The sequence below is a fragment of the Talpa europaea genome (genome assembly GCF_964194135.1).
Source record: "Talpa europaea genome assembly, chromosome: 10".
Taxonomy (NCBI): domain Eukaryota; kingdom Metazoa; phylum Chordata; class Mammalia; order Eulipotyphla; family Talpidae; genus Talpa; species Talpa europaea.
Window position 1 is genome coordinate 73,804,582 of NC_140077.1, and position 14,049 is coordinate 73,818,630.

Consider the following 14,049-nt stretch of genomic DNA (forward strand, 5'->3'; position numbering starts at 1 on the left):
TCAGGGCTATTAGCAGAAGAAAGGGGAAGGATATTGGACAAATAAAAATATCAGACATTCATTACTGTCCTCAATGAATTATGACTTTCTTATAGACAGTGTATTCATTTCCCACGACTCCTGTAACAAGTTACCACCAACTGGGTGGCTTAAAACAACAGAAATGTATTATCTCACAGCTCTGGAGGCCAGAAGTCTGAAATCAGGTGCCAGCAGGACTACCCTCTCTCTGGAGGCTCTAGGGGAGGGTTCCTTCTTTGCCTCTTCAAGTGGCTCCGCCTCTCTGCTCACACTTCTGTTTCAGTCTCCCCCTGCCTTTCTCTTATTCGATCGCCAATTGTGGCATTTAGTGCCCACCTGTATAATTCAGGATAATCTCCTCATCTCAAGACCCATAGACCTTGTTATTTTTTTTTAAGATTTATTTATTTATGCATACAAGAACCAGGATACCAGCCAGAGGTGAGGGAGGGGTGTGTGTGTGAGAGGATTCACCAGAGACAGAGTGGGGAACAGAACAGGCGCATCTCCTGAAATACACTGCTGAGGGGAGCAGTGGGTGAGTATCAGGAGAGGTCTGCTGTGCCATGTGGGTAGCTCCCTGGCCAGGGATTGAACTCGTGCTGCAGTGACTGCGGACAGCTTCATAGGTTGTCTTAATCCCTTATGCCACCAGGGAGGCCCTATATCTACAAAGACCTTTTTCCCAATAAGGTCATATCCATAGATTCAAGGGGCTTGCCTGGTTAGCTGTTGGGGGGTCTTTTTCCAGCCTACCACAGGTACTAAAACAAAAGCAGTTCTCAAAATATATGGGGGAATAAGAATAATTTCTAAACCTTACTAATAAATTTTATCCATGTGGTCTGTTGACTTTTAATGAAGTAAAATAAAATTTGCTGCAGGAGAAAAATAAACAGCAAATTTCTGAATGAACTGCAAAGCATGGGAGGTTTTCATTTGAACATATAAAGCCTCTTGCTCTCTTCCAGGTAATTGTTGAGCCAACAGCTATTTCCATTTGAGTTTTCAACTCCTTTTTCTGTATTACCTTTAGCTCCTTGGTTAAAACGTCTATCAGTAATATTAATACTGATCATAACTGATGAACAAGAACTGGAATATAAAAAGTCACTGGTGAGCATATACACAGAAAAGAATTTTTCAAATCTGATTTTTATTTCAGATGAGTTAAAAAAAAATTCAAAATCTCAACCACGGGTCTTTTCTTGTTAAGGTACATGTTCCAAGGAAATCCAGACTAGTTAGAGATGAACAAGACAAAAAAATTGTGACGACATCCCCAGGAGCCCTCCAGCCCTCAACAAGAAAGCGGTCTGTTACATGGTTTCAAACCCTTGTCATTCCGTCCCTACTTCAACCCACCTTCAGTCCAAGCAGCTGCCTTACTGGTTGCTCAGGTCGGACTGGGAGCTCACTGCTTGCTGGTATTTCCCCTGCAGGCATCTTGGCAGCAATTCTGATGGTTCAGATCCTTGGATATCACAGGGCTGGGCAGGTGGCTCTGTGCTTTATCAGCCCCTGACACTAACAGGTGTTTCACAAGGCTGGGAACTGGGAGCCAGAACCCTGGGAGGAGTCTGAGTCCTTGATTCTCCCAGTTCCCCTAGTTCAGGACCTGAGGGGCGTAGGTCCTCCTCCGTGCTTCTCAGGGGGTGATTCTGCTTTATTATTGGGAGCTGCTTTCTTGACTAGAAATTTGTAGGGTCTGAGAAGGGAGAAAAGACTTGGTTGTTGTGCGTTGCCTCTGCATCTCCAGAATGGACTCAAATTAGACGTGGCAATGGGTAATCAGCCTCTATATGTTGGCAGAGGGAATTTCCAGTGCGTCATGGAAAGGGCTCTGGCCTGGGGCACTGGTAGGCAGATCCTTCCCAGCCATCACCATGCTCAGTGACCTTAACTGCCACTTGGTTGCCTTCTTTGCTCCTCAGTGTCCCATATTCAAAATAAGAGGCCTGTGCTTAGTATTATCTGAGGCATCTTCCAGCTGCACTATCAGATGTATACACATCATACCCTCTAGGTTGAACATTTGGGATACCTATAAGGCTCATTGGCTGTCTTTTTTCCAGAAAGTTCTGTCCCCACACACCCTGATGTTGCCAGTGGTTACATTCAGCAGGCCCTTAAATAAGGTCCAAAAGTACAGAATTGTGGTTAGAGTTAAGAGTCATTCCTCATTATGACAGCATGTCATTCATCAAACATTAATTGGGTGCCCCACGTAGATGCTGGAGCTATAAAGACGAGTCAGATGGAGACTCCACCCCAAGGAGCGCACAGCCCAGTGCAGAAGACAGATGGTAAATCAAGGGTTGTGTTATAAGATACTAAGTTCCACTATAGAGTCATCAATAGGGAGCTGTGACACATTCAAGATTTATGCACAGATATAGCTGTCTGGGTGGAGTCAGGGATGGCTTCCTGGAGGAGGTGACACAGGGATGGGCACTGAAGAGTGGAGGAGAGGAGTGACTCCCTTAGAATGCTCACAATTAAGTCTGCTCACTCAGCAGATACTTGCCAGCTGCCATGTGGCACATTGCTTCCTCTAAAGACAGGCATCCCTCCCATTGTCTAATTGTGCTCTTGGATCTGCCATGGACATGGACTGGAACAGTGTGCACCTGAGAGAGCCCCAGGGAAGGTCCTGAATAAGCTGGGAAAGTTGTCCTGACCCCAACTTTGATGCCGACTCAGAGCCGTCAGATCTGTGGGTTCTGGCACATTACCTTCTGTTTAGTTTTTTTCTTCTTTTTTTTTTTGGGGGGGGAGTGCTGTTACTTGTTTCTTCTTTCCCTTTTTCATTTTCCTTTCCTGGTGCAAATTAGGCAAAATGGCCTAAGTTGGCTCTGAATGTGTTCCTCTGATTCCATCGAGCCACCTTAGGCACGGCCAGCCTACTTCTCGGAGGAAGAGCTCAGGACTGACTTGTTTAATGAACATCCCAGCAAGACGAGACCCTAGGGCCCTTGCTGCTCCCACCTGTGCCCCTTCCTGCAGGTGACCTTTGCTCCTTTCCTGGCCTCCTACCGAGTAGAACCAGATCTGACCCCTTCCCCTTTTTTGTTCAGTGGCCGGACATGTCCCTCAAGTGCGTGATTCAAAGCTCTTTCGGTCAAACTGGTTCCCCCACGCCCTGGCTGGACTTGGGGACCCACCGGGCTGTGAACCGCGGCGGGAGGCGTTGGCTTGGCCCCGCCTCGCGTTCGCCCCGCCGGTGGCTCAAGTGCAGGTTGGAGCTGGAGCCGCGCGGCAACACCCCTCGCTCGCCCACAGCCACCAGCTCCCCGGGGAGCGCTCGCCGGCTCACTGCGCGCGGCTGCGGGCGGGAGGGTGCGAGCGCAGCGCGGCGGGTTAGCGGTCGGCGAGAGCAGGGCCGACTCCTCGCCGCGCTGATGGCCGGTCATTAAGTTCGGGAGCTGTCCGAAGCGGGGCGCAGGCTGGAGGCGGCGGCAGGCGGCGTCTGGGGCTCGCCGGGCGCGCGCCGCTCGGCCCGCTCGGGGTTAAGCCGCGCCGGTGCCCCGCCGCCCGCCTGGCGTCCAGCCGCCTCCCGCGAGGCCGGAGTCAGCGCCGGGCACCCGGCAGGGGCGCAGCCGGCCGCGCCGCCCCCGCCCCGCGCCCTGCAGGGCAGAAAGTGGGGCTTGCTGGGAAGGGAGCCCCGGTCTCGCCGGCGCCCGCGTGGGCCGAGAGCGAGCGGGCCCGCGGGACCCCGCGATGGCCGAGGAGATCGACTGGCTGGACTTGCCGGGCCGGTGGACCTACGGAGTCGACGGCGGCGGGAGAGTCTTCTTCATCAAGTACGTGCGCGGCGCTCTCGCCACCCCGCTCTGCTCGGGTTTTTTCCCTTCCTTTAAAGTTGTCCAACTTGAAAGGCGGTAAGGTTGGGGGGCCGGCGGGGGAAGGTGGGGGAGCGCTGGCGGGACGGCAGGCATGACTAATTAGTTTATCGCCACGCCGGTTTGAATGCGTCTCCCGCCTTTTCCCCAATGGGTCAAAGTCCAGGCAAGGTTGCCGGCTGGGCAGGGCAGGTGCTGGCTTTCCCCTCCCCCAGTCACAAACTGGGAATGGGGGCGCTGAGGAGGGTGGCTTGACGGGCCGCCCAGCGGGAGCCCTTTCAGCTCCCACTGACAAGACCAGAGGTGCGCCCTCCTAACACCTCCCACCCGGGTTTTCCTCCAGAAAATCTGGGCTAATGCCAGGGACAGGGGGCCCTGCCCCCACCACCCAGTGCCTGACATCCCCTCACCCAGAACTTGGGGTTCCCAGGATGGCCGTCCCTCTCGGTGTGGCTGCTTTAGGGGGCTGTGGTCAGGAGGAAGGAGAGAGGCCCACATACTTCTGGCATTCGGAAGCGAGGGAGCCTTGGCGACTCTCAGTCATATATTAGCACTGTTATATTAATTTCATAAACCAAAATGGCTCTGGCATAATCTCATTATGACAGAGTGGCCCTGCTGGCGCTGTTCTGGCCTGCTCCGACTACAGTCATCTTCTGCCAGGAGAGAATGCTCCTCACGATACAGCAAGTCCAGAAGCACAGCACCCTGGACTGTCCCTGCGGGTACACGAGAAGTCTTCCCTTCCCCCAGACCATTGCTCTCAGAACATTAGAGCTGAAAGCAGCCTTGGATGCAACGCCCTCATTTTTCAGATGGGGAAGCGAGGTCTAGAGAGATGGAGAGTGCTCCTGTGAGACAGAACCACTTGTTAATCAGAGCTCAGACAGCCCAGGCCCCGCTGACTTCCCCGGGAGTGCTGCTTTCCCCACGCCAGCCTGCTTTGCAGGGGTGCAGGCTCAGGCCTTTCCTGGTGTCTCCCAGTGTCCCCGTTTGCTGGAGGCTTTTCTTCTGTAATTATCATCAGCGTGATCATAATTGATGTTGTAATTATATTATTTTAGAATTAACTCCACTAAAGGTCTTGACCCCAGGTCAGATTCTTGAATCACAGAATGGGATTAAGTCTCTGAACCTTTTGGTCAGTGTGTTGAGAACTGACTCACCAAGAATCACCAGAGGAACTTATTCAAAGGGCCAGTTCCTATTCTCCTTCCAGAGATTCTGATTTTGAAGATCTGGGGTAGAGCCTTAGAATCTGAATTTCCATAAGCTCCTCTGGGATTTTGATGAAGTGGCTCGTTGACTCTTCTCTTTCTTGCCTGCCTTCCAGCTTCATTTATTTCATCTTCCATTCTGCAAACACTTCCTATGTCTCCACTGTGTGTATGCTGCAGCACTAGGCAGTGGAGATGATAAAAAACAGTAAGATAAAAGTTTTTCGTTGAAGTCAGTAGGGAGGGAACACAAGCACTTAGGACAGACTGTGATGCATTCTGGAGGCATTTGTGGGATGCTGTAGGAACAAGGGAGGGGTTCCCCAGGAGGAATCATTGAACTGCTTCTTGGGGAAGACTGGAGTGGGACCTTTGACCCAGAGCCTTCATGGGTGCCAGGACACGGTTTATCCAGAACACGAGGTGGGAGACAGTAGAGATGGGTGGAGACCACAGAGTGTCGCAGAAGATGAGGTAGAAGGAGCAGGAAGGTGGTAGCTTTGGAAAGAAGCCTGGTGTGACAGGCTAAGGGGTTTGAACTTGATCTGGTAGGTGATGGGAGCTGCAGAAAATCTGAACAGAGGACTGACACAGTTAGAGCTGTTTTAGATGGATGCCCCAGGTAGCTGCGTGCACAGTGATTTCAGGCAGGAGAGAAACTTGAGGTACAGATAGCTGTTAGGAGGCAAAAGTCTAGGAGACAGCTGATGGGTCTGAATTAAAGCAGGGAGAGTGGAGGGGAGGGCACAGGAGGGGTGGGAGAAATCTTTAGAAGTAGAAACGAGAGCTCACTTAGTGCCTACATGTTGGGGAAGAAGGAAAAAGGCAGACTTGGAGATAAATCTCAGAATGTTTAACTTGAGTTTGACAGAGATCAGGAGTATGGGGAAAGGAGCAGATTCTAGGAGAGCAGAAGTTCAATGGGGAAATGCTGAATTTGAGGTCCCTGTGGGACATTCGGAAGGTGCAACCTGACAGGCTGCTGGGTGTGTAGGCGAGAGGCCAGGAGAGGTGGAAAGTCCTGTGTGTAGAGAAGCAAAGGAGGGGGAGGCAGGAGTATCCCAGGCAGCACGGGGCTTTAAGGAAAGGATCGAGGGAGGGAGGCCAGGGAGGAGGAGACCTAAGGGAGGCAGGGGTGGTCCGCTCCCCGCTTTCTGGATTTAGGATCTTGGGGATCCTGTATGAGCTCTTGGAACGTGGTCTCAAGGGAGGGCTGAAACAGAAGCCAGGCTGCAGAGGGTCATGAGTGGGAGCCCAGGAATTGGGGAAAACTCCAAGGGACACGTTTCCAAGAGAGATGTTTGGTCAGTAGGAAGAGGCGCATGTGTCAGGGGGCTGGGGGTAGGGTTGGGGGGTCTTCGAGAAGGAAGCAGAAGGTTCAGATTATGGAAGACAGAGACGGGCATGGGGGCTAAATTAGGATCGACCTGGAGGGAGAGAGGAGTTGAAGGCACCAGTCTGCAATGTCAATAGCATAAAGTTCTGAAAAATAGGAGCACATGGGGACCACGACTCAGGCAGAGGGATTAGCCTTAAATGGGACAGGACCCTTTCCCCAGTGAGACATGGGTAGGAGTCTGGGTAAGTTTGGGGAGTTGGGGAAACTCCTACCTAATCTATTCCTATTTTTCTTGAATTAAGAAATGAGGTAATCTATTGAGAATGGGGAGTGAGAGGAGAGACAGCTGTGGGACTTGAGGTTGGTGGGCAATCCTTAGAGCACTCTCCAAATGGGACCACTAAAGAAGATTCTAGGTGGTGCTTAGGGCCCAGTCAAGCTTCGAGACTGTGGGCTTGTAGCGACCTCAGTCCTCCCTGGTCCACAGCTTCCCTACCAGCCCCAGGCTGGAGTGGAGACAGCATCGCTGGGCCGGGGTGGGGCTGGCTAGCGGGTAGCGGAAGGACAAGGGGGACAGAAAGTTGAAGGTGACCACCTCTGTGAACCTTGATTGTCCATGGCATCCAGATGGGGGGCAATAGATGGAAGTCTGAGGGAGCCTGCAGTGAGAGGAGAGGGGTGGGTCCAGAAAGTCTCAGGGCCCTGGGAAGAGGGGTGAAGACATGTTCCCCTGCACTTTAGCTCCAGCTAAACTGCCCCTGCCCCAGCTGCCTCTCCTGCAGTCTCCCAGGACTGAAACCCAGACCAGAGAAGTCTCTAGGGGTGCACAGTGATCCAGGGCCGGGGAGCCAGACTGAGACTGTTTCTTCTCTCATCAGAGGGGTCAGCTGGAAACCTTCCACTGGCAGGTGTCCAAGCTTAGAGAAAGAAAGATTATGTCTGCACAGACTTGGACACCAGCGTTCAAGTTCAAGCAGCTTTGTTTGTAATGGTTCCAAAGGGGAAACACCCCAATGCTCATCTGCAGGTGAGTGGATGAGCACAGCGGGGGATCCCCCACAACACAGTAAAGAAAGGAAGGACTATTCACACCTGCCACTATGGGGGAGGGAGCAGAAGGAGGAGAGGTCAGATGACAGCTTGTGTGATTCCATTTAAATCAAACTCTAAAATGGTAGAAAGTGCAAACTAATCTCTAGTAACAGAAAGCAGGTGAGTCGCTGCTGGGAGGAAGATGAGGATAGCAGTGGTGGGAGGGAGGCATCACAAAGGGCCACAAAGGAAATTTGGGGGGTTTTACATTTTGATTTGGTGAAGTATTCACATGTCAAAATGTAGGAAAATGTACGTTTTAAGTAGGTGCAGTTTATTGTATGTCTCTAGTGGGAATTTAGTGGAGCTCTGCTGGGTGGAGATTGTGTTGTTACTTAGGTATTATCAGACCTTAAAAGCATTAAGTAGAGTCCTGTCCTGACCCCCAAGACCCACCCTGGGTGACACAGGTGACTGGAGAGTCCCCTCCTCCACATGCCTGATTGCCTTCATGCTGGGTGGCATCTGGCTTGGCAAACATTAGCTTCACTTGGTGGGAACTGAGAACTGTCAAGGGCTCTCCTGCCAGGAGACCAGGAGCCCAGAGCATCTGAGCCCAGAGGATCTGCACTGTTGAGGAACACACTTTGCTACAGGAGAGATGTTACTGAGAGCTTGATTTTGGGGGGTTTGGATCTCAGCCTGAATCCTGGCTTCATCACTTACTGACTGTGGGCTTTGGGCAAATTGCTTAACTTCTGGGAACCTCAGATTCATAATCTGCAAAATACTTAATGTTAGAGGAATATTGTGAATGAAAACACAGCATTGCAGACCCAGAGACATGGGTTCACCCGCCTCCTCCTCTCTTGCCTGTTAAAGAAGCTGCCAATTATGGGTCTTCCCTGTGCTTCCTGGGCAGCTACACCATCACCTCAAATGTGCTCTTTAGTGGAGACTTCCTGCTGGTCCTCCCCTTCCCTGCCCCGCACCTGCACCCCCCAGAAACCCCTCCTCTGTGGTGGGTCTGCTGTACACAGCTGTGAGGGGAGCACAGTTCCTGGCATGTCACATGGCAGCATGTCCCTAAATGGCTGCTCCCCTCTGGGTGCTGAGGTCTTTGAGGTCTCTGAGTCCTCAGAGTCTGCTTGTGAATGTGAATGAAAGATGCCAGTGCAGGGCCTCCCTGGTGGCGCAGGAGTTAAAGACACAGCACTATCAAACTTTTGGCAACCGCTGCAACATGAGTTGGATCCAGGCCAGGGAGCTGACCCACATGGCGCAGCAGACCTCTCCCGTCTCGCCCTCTTGCCCCCTGCTCCCCTCAGCAATGTATTTCAGTAGATCTGCCTGTTCTGCTCCCCACTCTGTCTCTGGTGAATCCTCTCACCCCCCCACCCCCGTTTCTTTGGCCTGCACCCCAGCTCTTGTATGCATAAATAAATAAATCTTAAAAAAAAAAAAAGATGCCACTGCAGAGGGTGTTCTTGACAGCATATCAGGGCTGACAGGAACTTGGGGACTATATGCCAGCTAAGGGTAACTTCTCTTTATCTGACTCTTCTTATTGGTCTTCTGTAGTGATGAGGAAAAGTCCACCAGCTGGGTGCACCCAGGTATGGGATCCCCCATCCAGAGCGGACATTCCTTCGGCCCAGGTAAGAAGCTCGTCTGTCTCTCATTGGTAGTCAGGGAGGAGGTCGTGCTGGAGAGGGCAGTGAGAATTGAATGCCCTGCTCTTGCTCCATGGATGGGTCAGTGTGGCGTTTGGCCCACTGTGTGGGCGAGGTCGTGGGAGGCTGGCTGCTCTCTCAAGATCTTTCCAAGCTTCCGACTCTGCAGTTCGTGTCTGGGACAGACTTTGGAGGGCAAAGACTTTACTCCTTTCTTATCCCCCAGGTCAGAAAGCCCCCCCATCTTGAGAACTGAACTAGGAACCCCCCAGCCCCCAGGGCTATGCCACAGAATGTGATGATGTGATGGGCATCTGCACTGCCCACTGCAGTCACCACCAGCCCCAAGTGGCTACAGAGCAATTGACATGTGATTAACATGCCTGAGAAGCTGAGTCTTTAATTTGTAGCTAATTTAAATTTGCTCCATGGGACTAGTTAGAAGTCTTTCATATGAGGGGGGGCATGAAAGAAAAGGGGACAAGGCTGACTTGTCCCACTAGGACTGCTTAAACCCACCCACCCCCACGGGTCTTCCCACCCTACATTTAACACACAGCAAGAGTCACAGTTACTGGGCACACCAGCACTGCTGGGCACAGTGGGCTATGGTGCAGAGTTGTCCAGAATTTACTCTTGGTCAGCATCGTTGTGTCTGTAGACCTGAAAAGGACTTCAGCAATCATGAAGTCCAACTTTGTTTTAAAGGTAGGAAAATTAGGGGGCCTCCCTGGTGGCCTAGGGGTTAAATCTCAGCGCTATCACTACTATGGCCTGAGTTTGATCCCCGGCCAGGGAGCTAACCCACATGGTGCTGAAGACCTCTCCTGTTTCACCTACTGTTCCCCTCAGCAGTGTATTTCAGCAGATCCACCTGTTCTGCTCTGTTTCTGGTGAATCCTCTCACTCCCTACCCTTCTGACCTACATCCCTGTTTTTGTAGGCAAAAATAAAATAATATAAAATAAAATAAAATAAAATAAAAAAACCTTGGGGCCTCCCAGGTGGTGCAAGTGGTTAAATGTTAGCACTAGGAAGCTGTCCACAGCCACTGCAGCATGAGTTGGATCCCTGGCCAGGGAGCTACCCACACAATGTAGCAGACATCTCCTGCCTCACCCGCTGCTCCCCTCAGCAGTATATTTCAGTCAATCTGCCTGTTCTGTTCCCCACTCTGTCTCTGGTGAATCCTTTCACACCTCTGGCCTGTACCCCAGTTCTTGTATGCATAAATAAATAAATCTTTCTTAAAAATAAAATAATCTTGCATTATAAAAAAATAAAGGTAGGAAAATTGAAAAGCAGAGAGGAAGTACCTTGCTCAAGGCCACTTCCCAATAAGCCAAGTGGCATGGGGGTTAAAGGCATATGTCTTAAAAGAGAGACCTGAGCTCAAATCTGGGATCACTTTTTATTAGCCTGGTCTTGAGCACATGGTTTGATCCATGTGGGATTCAGCTTCTTCATCTGTAAAATGAGAATACAGTCATGAACCTCAAAATGTAGCAAAGATTCCATTAGACTTTCTGCCAGTGGTGGTTCTGCTGTTACTACTGTCATTACCGGTTTGTCAGGTAAGGAAAAATGTCAGGCTTTTCTGCCCTCCTGCCATCAGGATAGATGATGGATCCTTGCGGTCCTGAATGCATGCCTGATGGCGGGCACCCGGAGTAGGGTGTGGGCATAGGTAGAGGGGATTCATCTGGGCTGAGACTGTGCTTGTAAGGGCGGCGTCACGGGAACGCCAGCAGAAGTCAAGAATGAGCAGAAGCCGAGAGAGAAGCAAGAGAAGCAGAAGCTGAGAGAAGGCCGGAGAACCCAGATAGAGTGAAGACTTGCTGGGGGCTGGGAGGCTGGCAGGCCTCCCAGCCCCCCAGCACCCCTGCCTGCTGTGTACCGGGTAAATCCCAATAAAAAGACCTGCAAAAAGCCACTAAGGACTCTGACTCCTCCTTCACCCAGTCTGCATGGGATCAGAAAACCTGCTCAGTGGTCATTCCTGCCTCTACAATTGGCGTAAGTTGGCAAGATGATCCATGCAGACAGGTATGGAGCCCTCCGAAGACCTGGAGGACTAAGGAGTAACAGACTGTGTTTGCCTGTGGCGATGCTGGAGGCACTTCCATGTCCAGAAGGTGGACATGGTCCGGGAGCTACGGGACAAGACCTCAGCTGCAAAAAGCCACTAAGGACTCTGACTCCTCCTTCATCCGGTCTGCATGGGATCAGAAAACCTGCTCAGTGGTCATTCCTGCCCCTACACGGTCCCCCCCAGTATCTGAAAGTAGAGCGTTCATATGAAAACTTTTGTAAGCGAAGAAGCAAATGCCACTTGTTTATATGGAAAAATTTTGAGTGTTCCCAGATTCCAAAGTAATCTACCAAATCATGCTAAATTACAGGGAAAAGCTGAAATAGCACTAACCTACAGTAAAAGCAGGGGTGCTGGGATAAATCCACAGCCTGTATGAAGGAGCTCCCGGGAGGGAGCGTGGTGGTGCCCCTGTCAGTAACGGGGGCCACTGCCCCTGGAATGGCTGCTGCAAGGCCATCACTCACCATACTTTCACTTTTTGCTTTTGTTGTAAAATGGAAATTCCTCTTTAGATCTCTTTTGATTAGCAAAACCAGCTATTAATATACATCTTTTATAAGAGTGAAGTGGTGTAACACGAGCTTTAGAAAAGCGGGGGACACCGGTGTTGTACTTCCAACTGGAAGTGAGTGAGGTCTCTTGTCCCAGCTCCCCTGTTTACAGTTTGTGTCCAACCATCTCATCGTGACGCCAGGTAGGACGGGAAGAGAGAAGCCAGTCAGCCATTTTTTTGTTTTTGACTGCAGCCAATGAGTTGTCCAAGACTGAGAAGAGGTTAAGATGCCCCCTAAAGCTTCCTGGGAGGGCAGCTGCCTCAGTGGGCACTCCGCCTGGACAGGAACATAAGCACTCTTGGTGTTGCCCGGGCAGAGAGGGCAGTGTGGAGGGACATTGCTGGAAAAGGCAGGGGACACAGCCCTTGCTGGCCTCTTTCCCAGGCACATCACAGTGGCAGGATTATACCCAATGGGGATCCCTGTACTCAGGGAGGCTGCCAATCCACACCCTTCTGAATGGGAATGTCCTCCCAAAAGGACAGAGGGGAACAAGCAGCATTTATAGAGCAGCACAGAGGAAAGAATGTGAGCTTTGGAGGCAGCAGACCAGACTCACATCCCGACCCAGACACTTCCTGTGTGACCTTAAGCAAATGTGTTAACCTCTCTGGGCCTTGGTTACCTCATCTGTAAAATTGTCCATGCAGATGCCAGTGTATGATATTGTTGTACAGATGAGATGTGTGCGCAGCAGCCAAATGTGCAGCTTGGAGGAAGGAAGCACTGGTGAGGGGTAGTTGGCATTACTATGTCTGTGGACCAAGGAAGGGGCCCGACCGCCCTCCTACATTAAAGCAGCATCATCACCATCAGCAGCAATGATGGCAACTCACACCCTACATAAATACTGGTGAATAAAATGAATGAATAAAAAAAAAAAGAAACAAACCCCAGGCCCACCACTCCCCAGAACCTGGGCTCTGGTCTTCAGCAGTTGTGCCCTCAGGCAGCCAGGGACATGGCGGAGAGTTTCGCACCCACCATGACGAGCTCTGTCTCATAAAGCCTCATAGACAAGGGGTCGGATTGGCAGTGATTGTCAAGAGAACCTGCGGCTATTCTCCAATGCATCAGACTCAGGGCTCTTGCACCCACAAAAAGAATGCTCTCCACCAGTCCCCTGTCTGTCCCCAATCTGACAGTGGGTTCTCTCCAGTTTTCAACGCCCTTGCCCCAAGGTGTCGGAAGTCCCCAGAGTGGCTATTTAGGGAGGGGGCAGGAGGGGATAGCGCCCAGCCTGGGCGGAGCTGTCCAGCAGGCAATCGGCTAGCTCAGCTTCCTCCGTTGTTCAGGTCTCCATCCCCCCGTGAGTGTGAGTCTCTGCTCTGAGCATTTCCAAGGATCATTTTGGATCCTATTCAAGGATCGCTAATTGTTTTTTTAAAAGTTCCTCCACTTTCCAGGGACCGATTGCCCAGGTCCTCAGTGCCTAGTCCAGAAGCAGCAGGATCTGGAGGTAATTGCACTGGCCTGAGATTCAGTGACTCGAGCCATGGACCACTCCTGGGTGCTAATTATGAGGCTTGAGGCTAGTCCCACCCTTGGCTCCTGCATCTGTGATGCAAGGGGGCTGGCCCGATGATCCCCAGAGCCCCCTTGAGGGTCAGCATCCTTGCTTCATTTCTGTGTCCCTGGGGACTGGCAAGGGGCGCAGAGCAGGTGCTCAATGAAAGTTTGTCGGTTGAGTGAGGAAATCCTGTGAAGCAGAGTCACTTAATCACATCGTGGTTCACAGGTGGACGTCCCATCCACATTATCGCTCTTGTATTTGCTGGACACAGCCTGATCAGAATGGTGGACAAAAGAGGGGAGAAATGGTTGAACACTGTTGGCATAAGCAGGAATTTTGCTGGTGCTTCCTGGGTGCTGACCACACTTGGCAGGAGCGCATTGTCCCAGGCTCTCACCTTGTGGTTTTCTTCCTCCAGGTTTGCCCAAAGGCTGGGAGATGGATTCCACCCAGGAAGGAGCCGTGTATTTTATCAAGTGAGTAAGGTGGCTTTTCTTCCTGATCCCGCTATTGGCCTTACTTTTGCCCTTGTCACTGAGGCCTCCTTGGGAGGGGACATGGTTCAAATTTCACCCAAGGCCTTGCTGAGGCCTGCGAGTGGCCAGGAGGAGGCAAGACTTCCAAGCTGCAGATAGATCTGGGTGTGTGCGCCGCTGTGTGGGTGTTCGTTGGCCTGGACGGCTGGTGTCAATCATGGAAAGTTTCTGGGGTAGGGTGGGGTGGGGTGGGGTGGGGTGGGGAGGTGTGGGTGAGCGTTGGGCTG

The 14,049-nt window shown here is 51.6% G+C and overlaps 1 protein-coding gene across 1 annotated transcript in view; it reads left to right on the plus strand.

Moving 5' to 3' along the window:
* Nucleotides 1–3,741: 3,741 nt before the first annotated feature.
* The window catches only part of PLEKHA6 (pleckstrin homology domain containing A6), a gene marked incomplete at both ends in the record, with an annotated part of 132,656 nt that continues 122,348 nt past the window's right edge, over nucleotides 3,742–14,049 (plus strand). Inside the window, 3 exons of the mRNA XM_084246145.1 lie at nucleotides 3,742–3,824; nucleotides 9,033–9,109; nucleotides 13,705–13,762. Coding sequence (XP_084102271.1) covers nucleotides 3,742–3,824; nucleotides 9,033–9,109; nucleotides 13,705–13,762 — 218 coding nt within the window. The remainder of the gene's footprint in view (nucleotides 3,825–9,032; nucleotides 9,110–13,704; nucleotides 13,763–14,049) is intronic.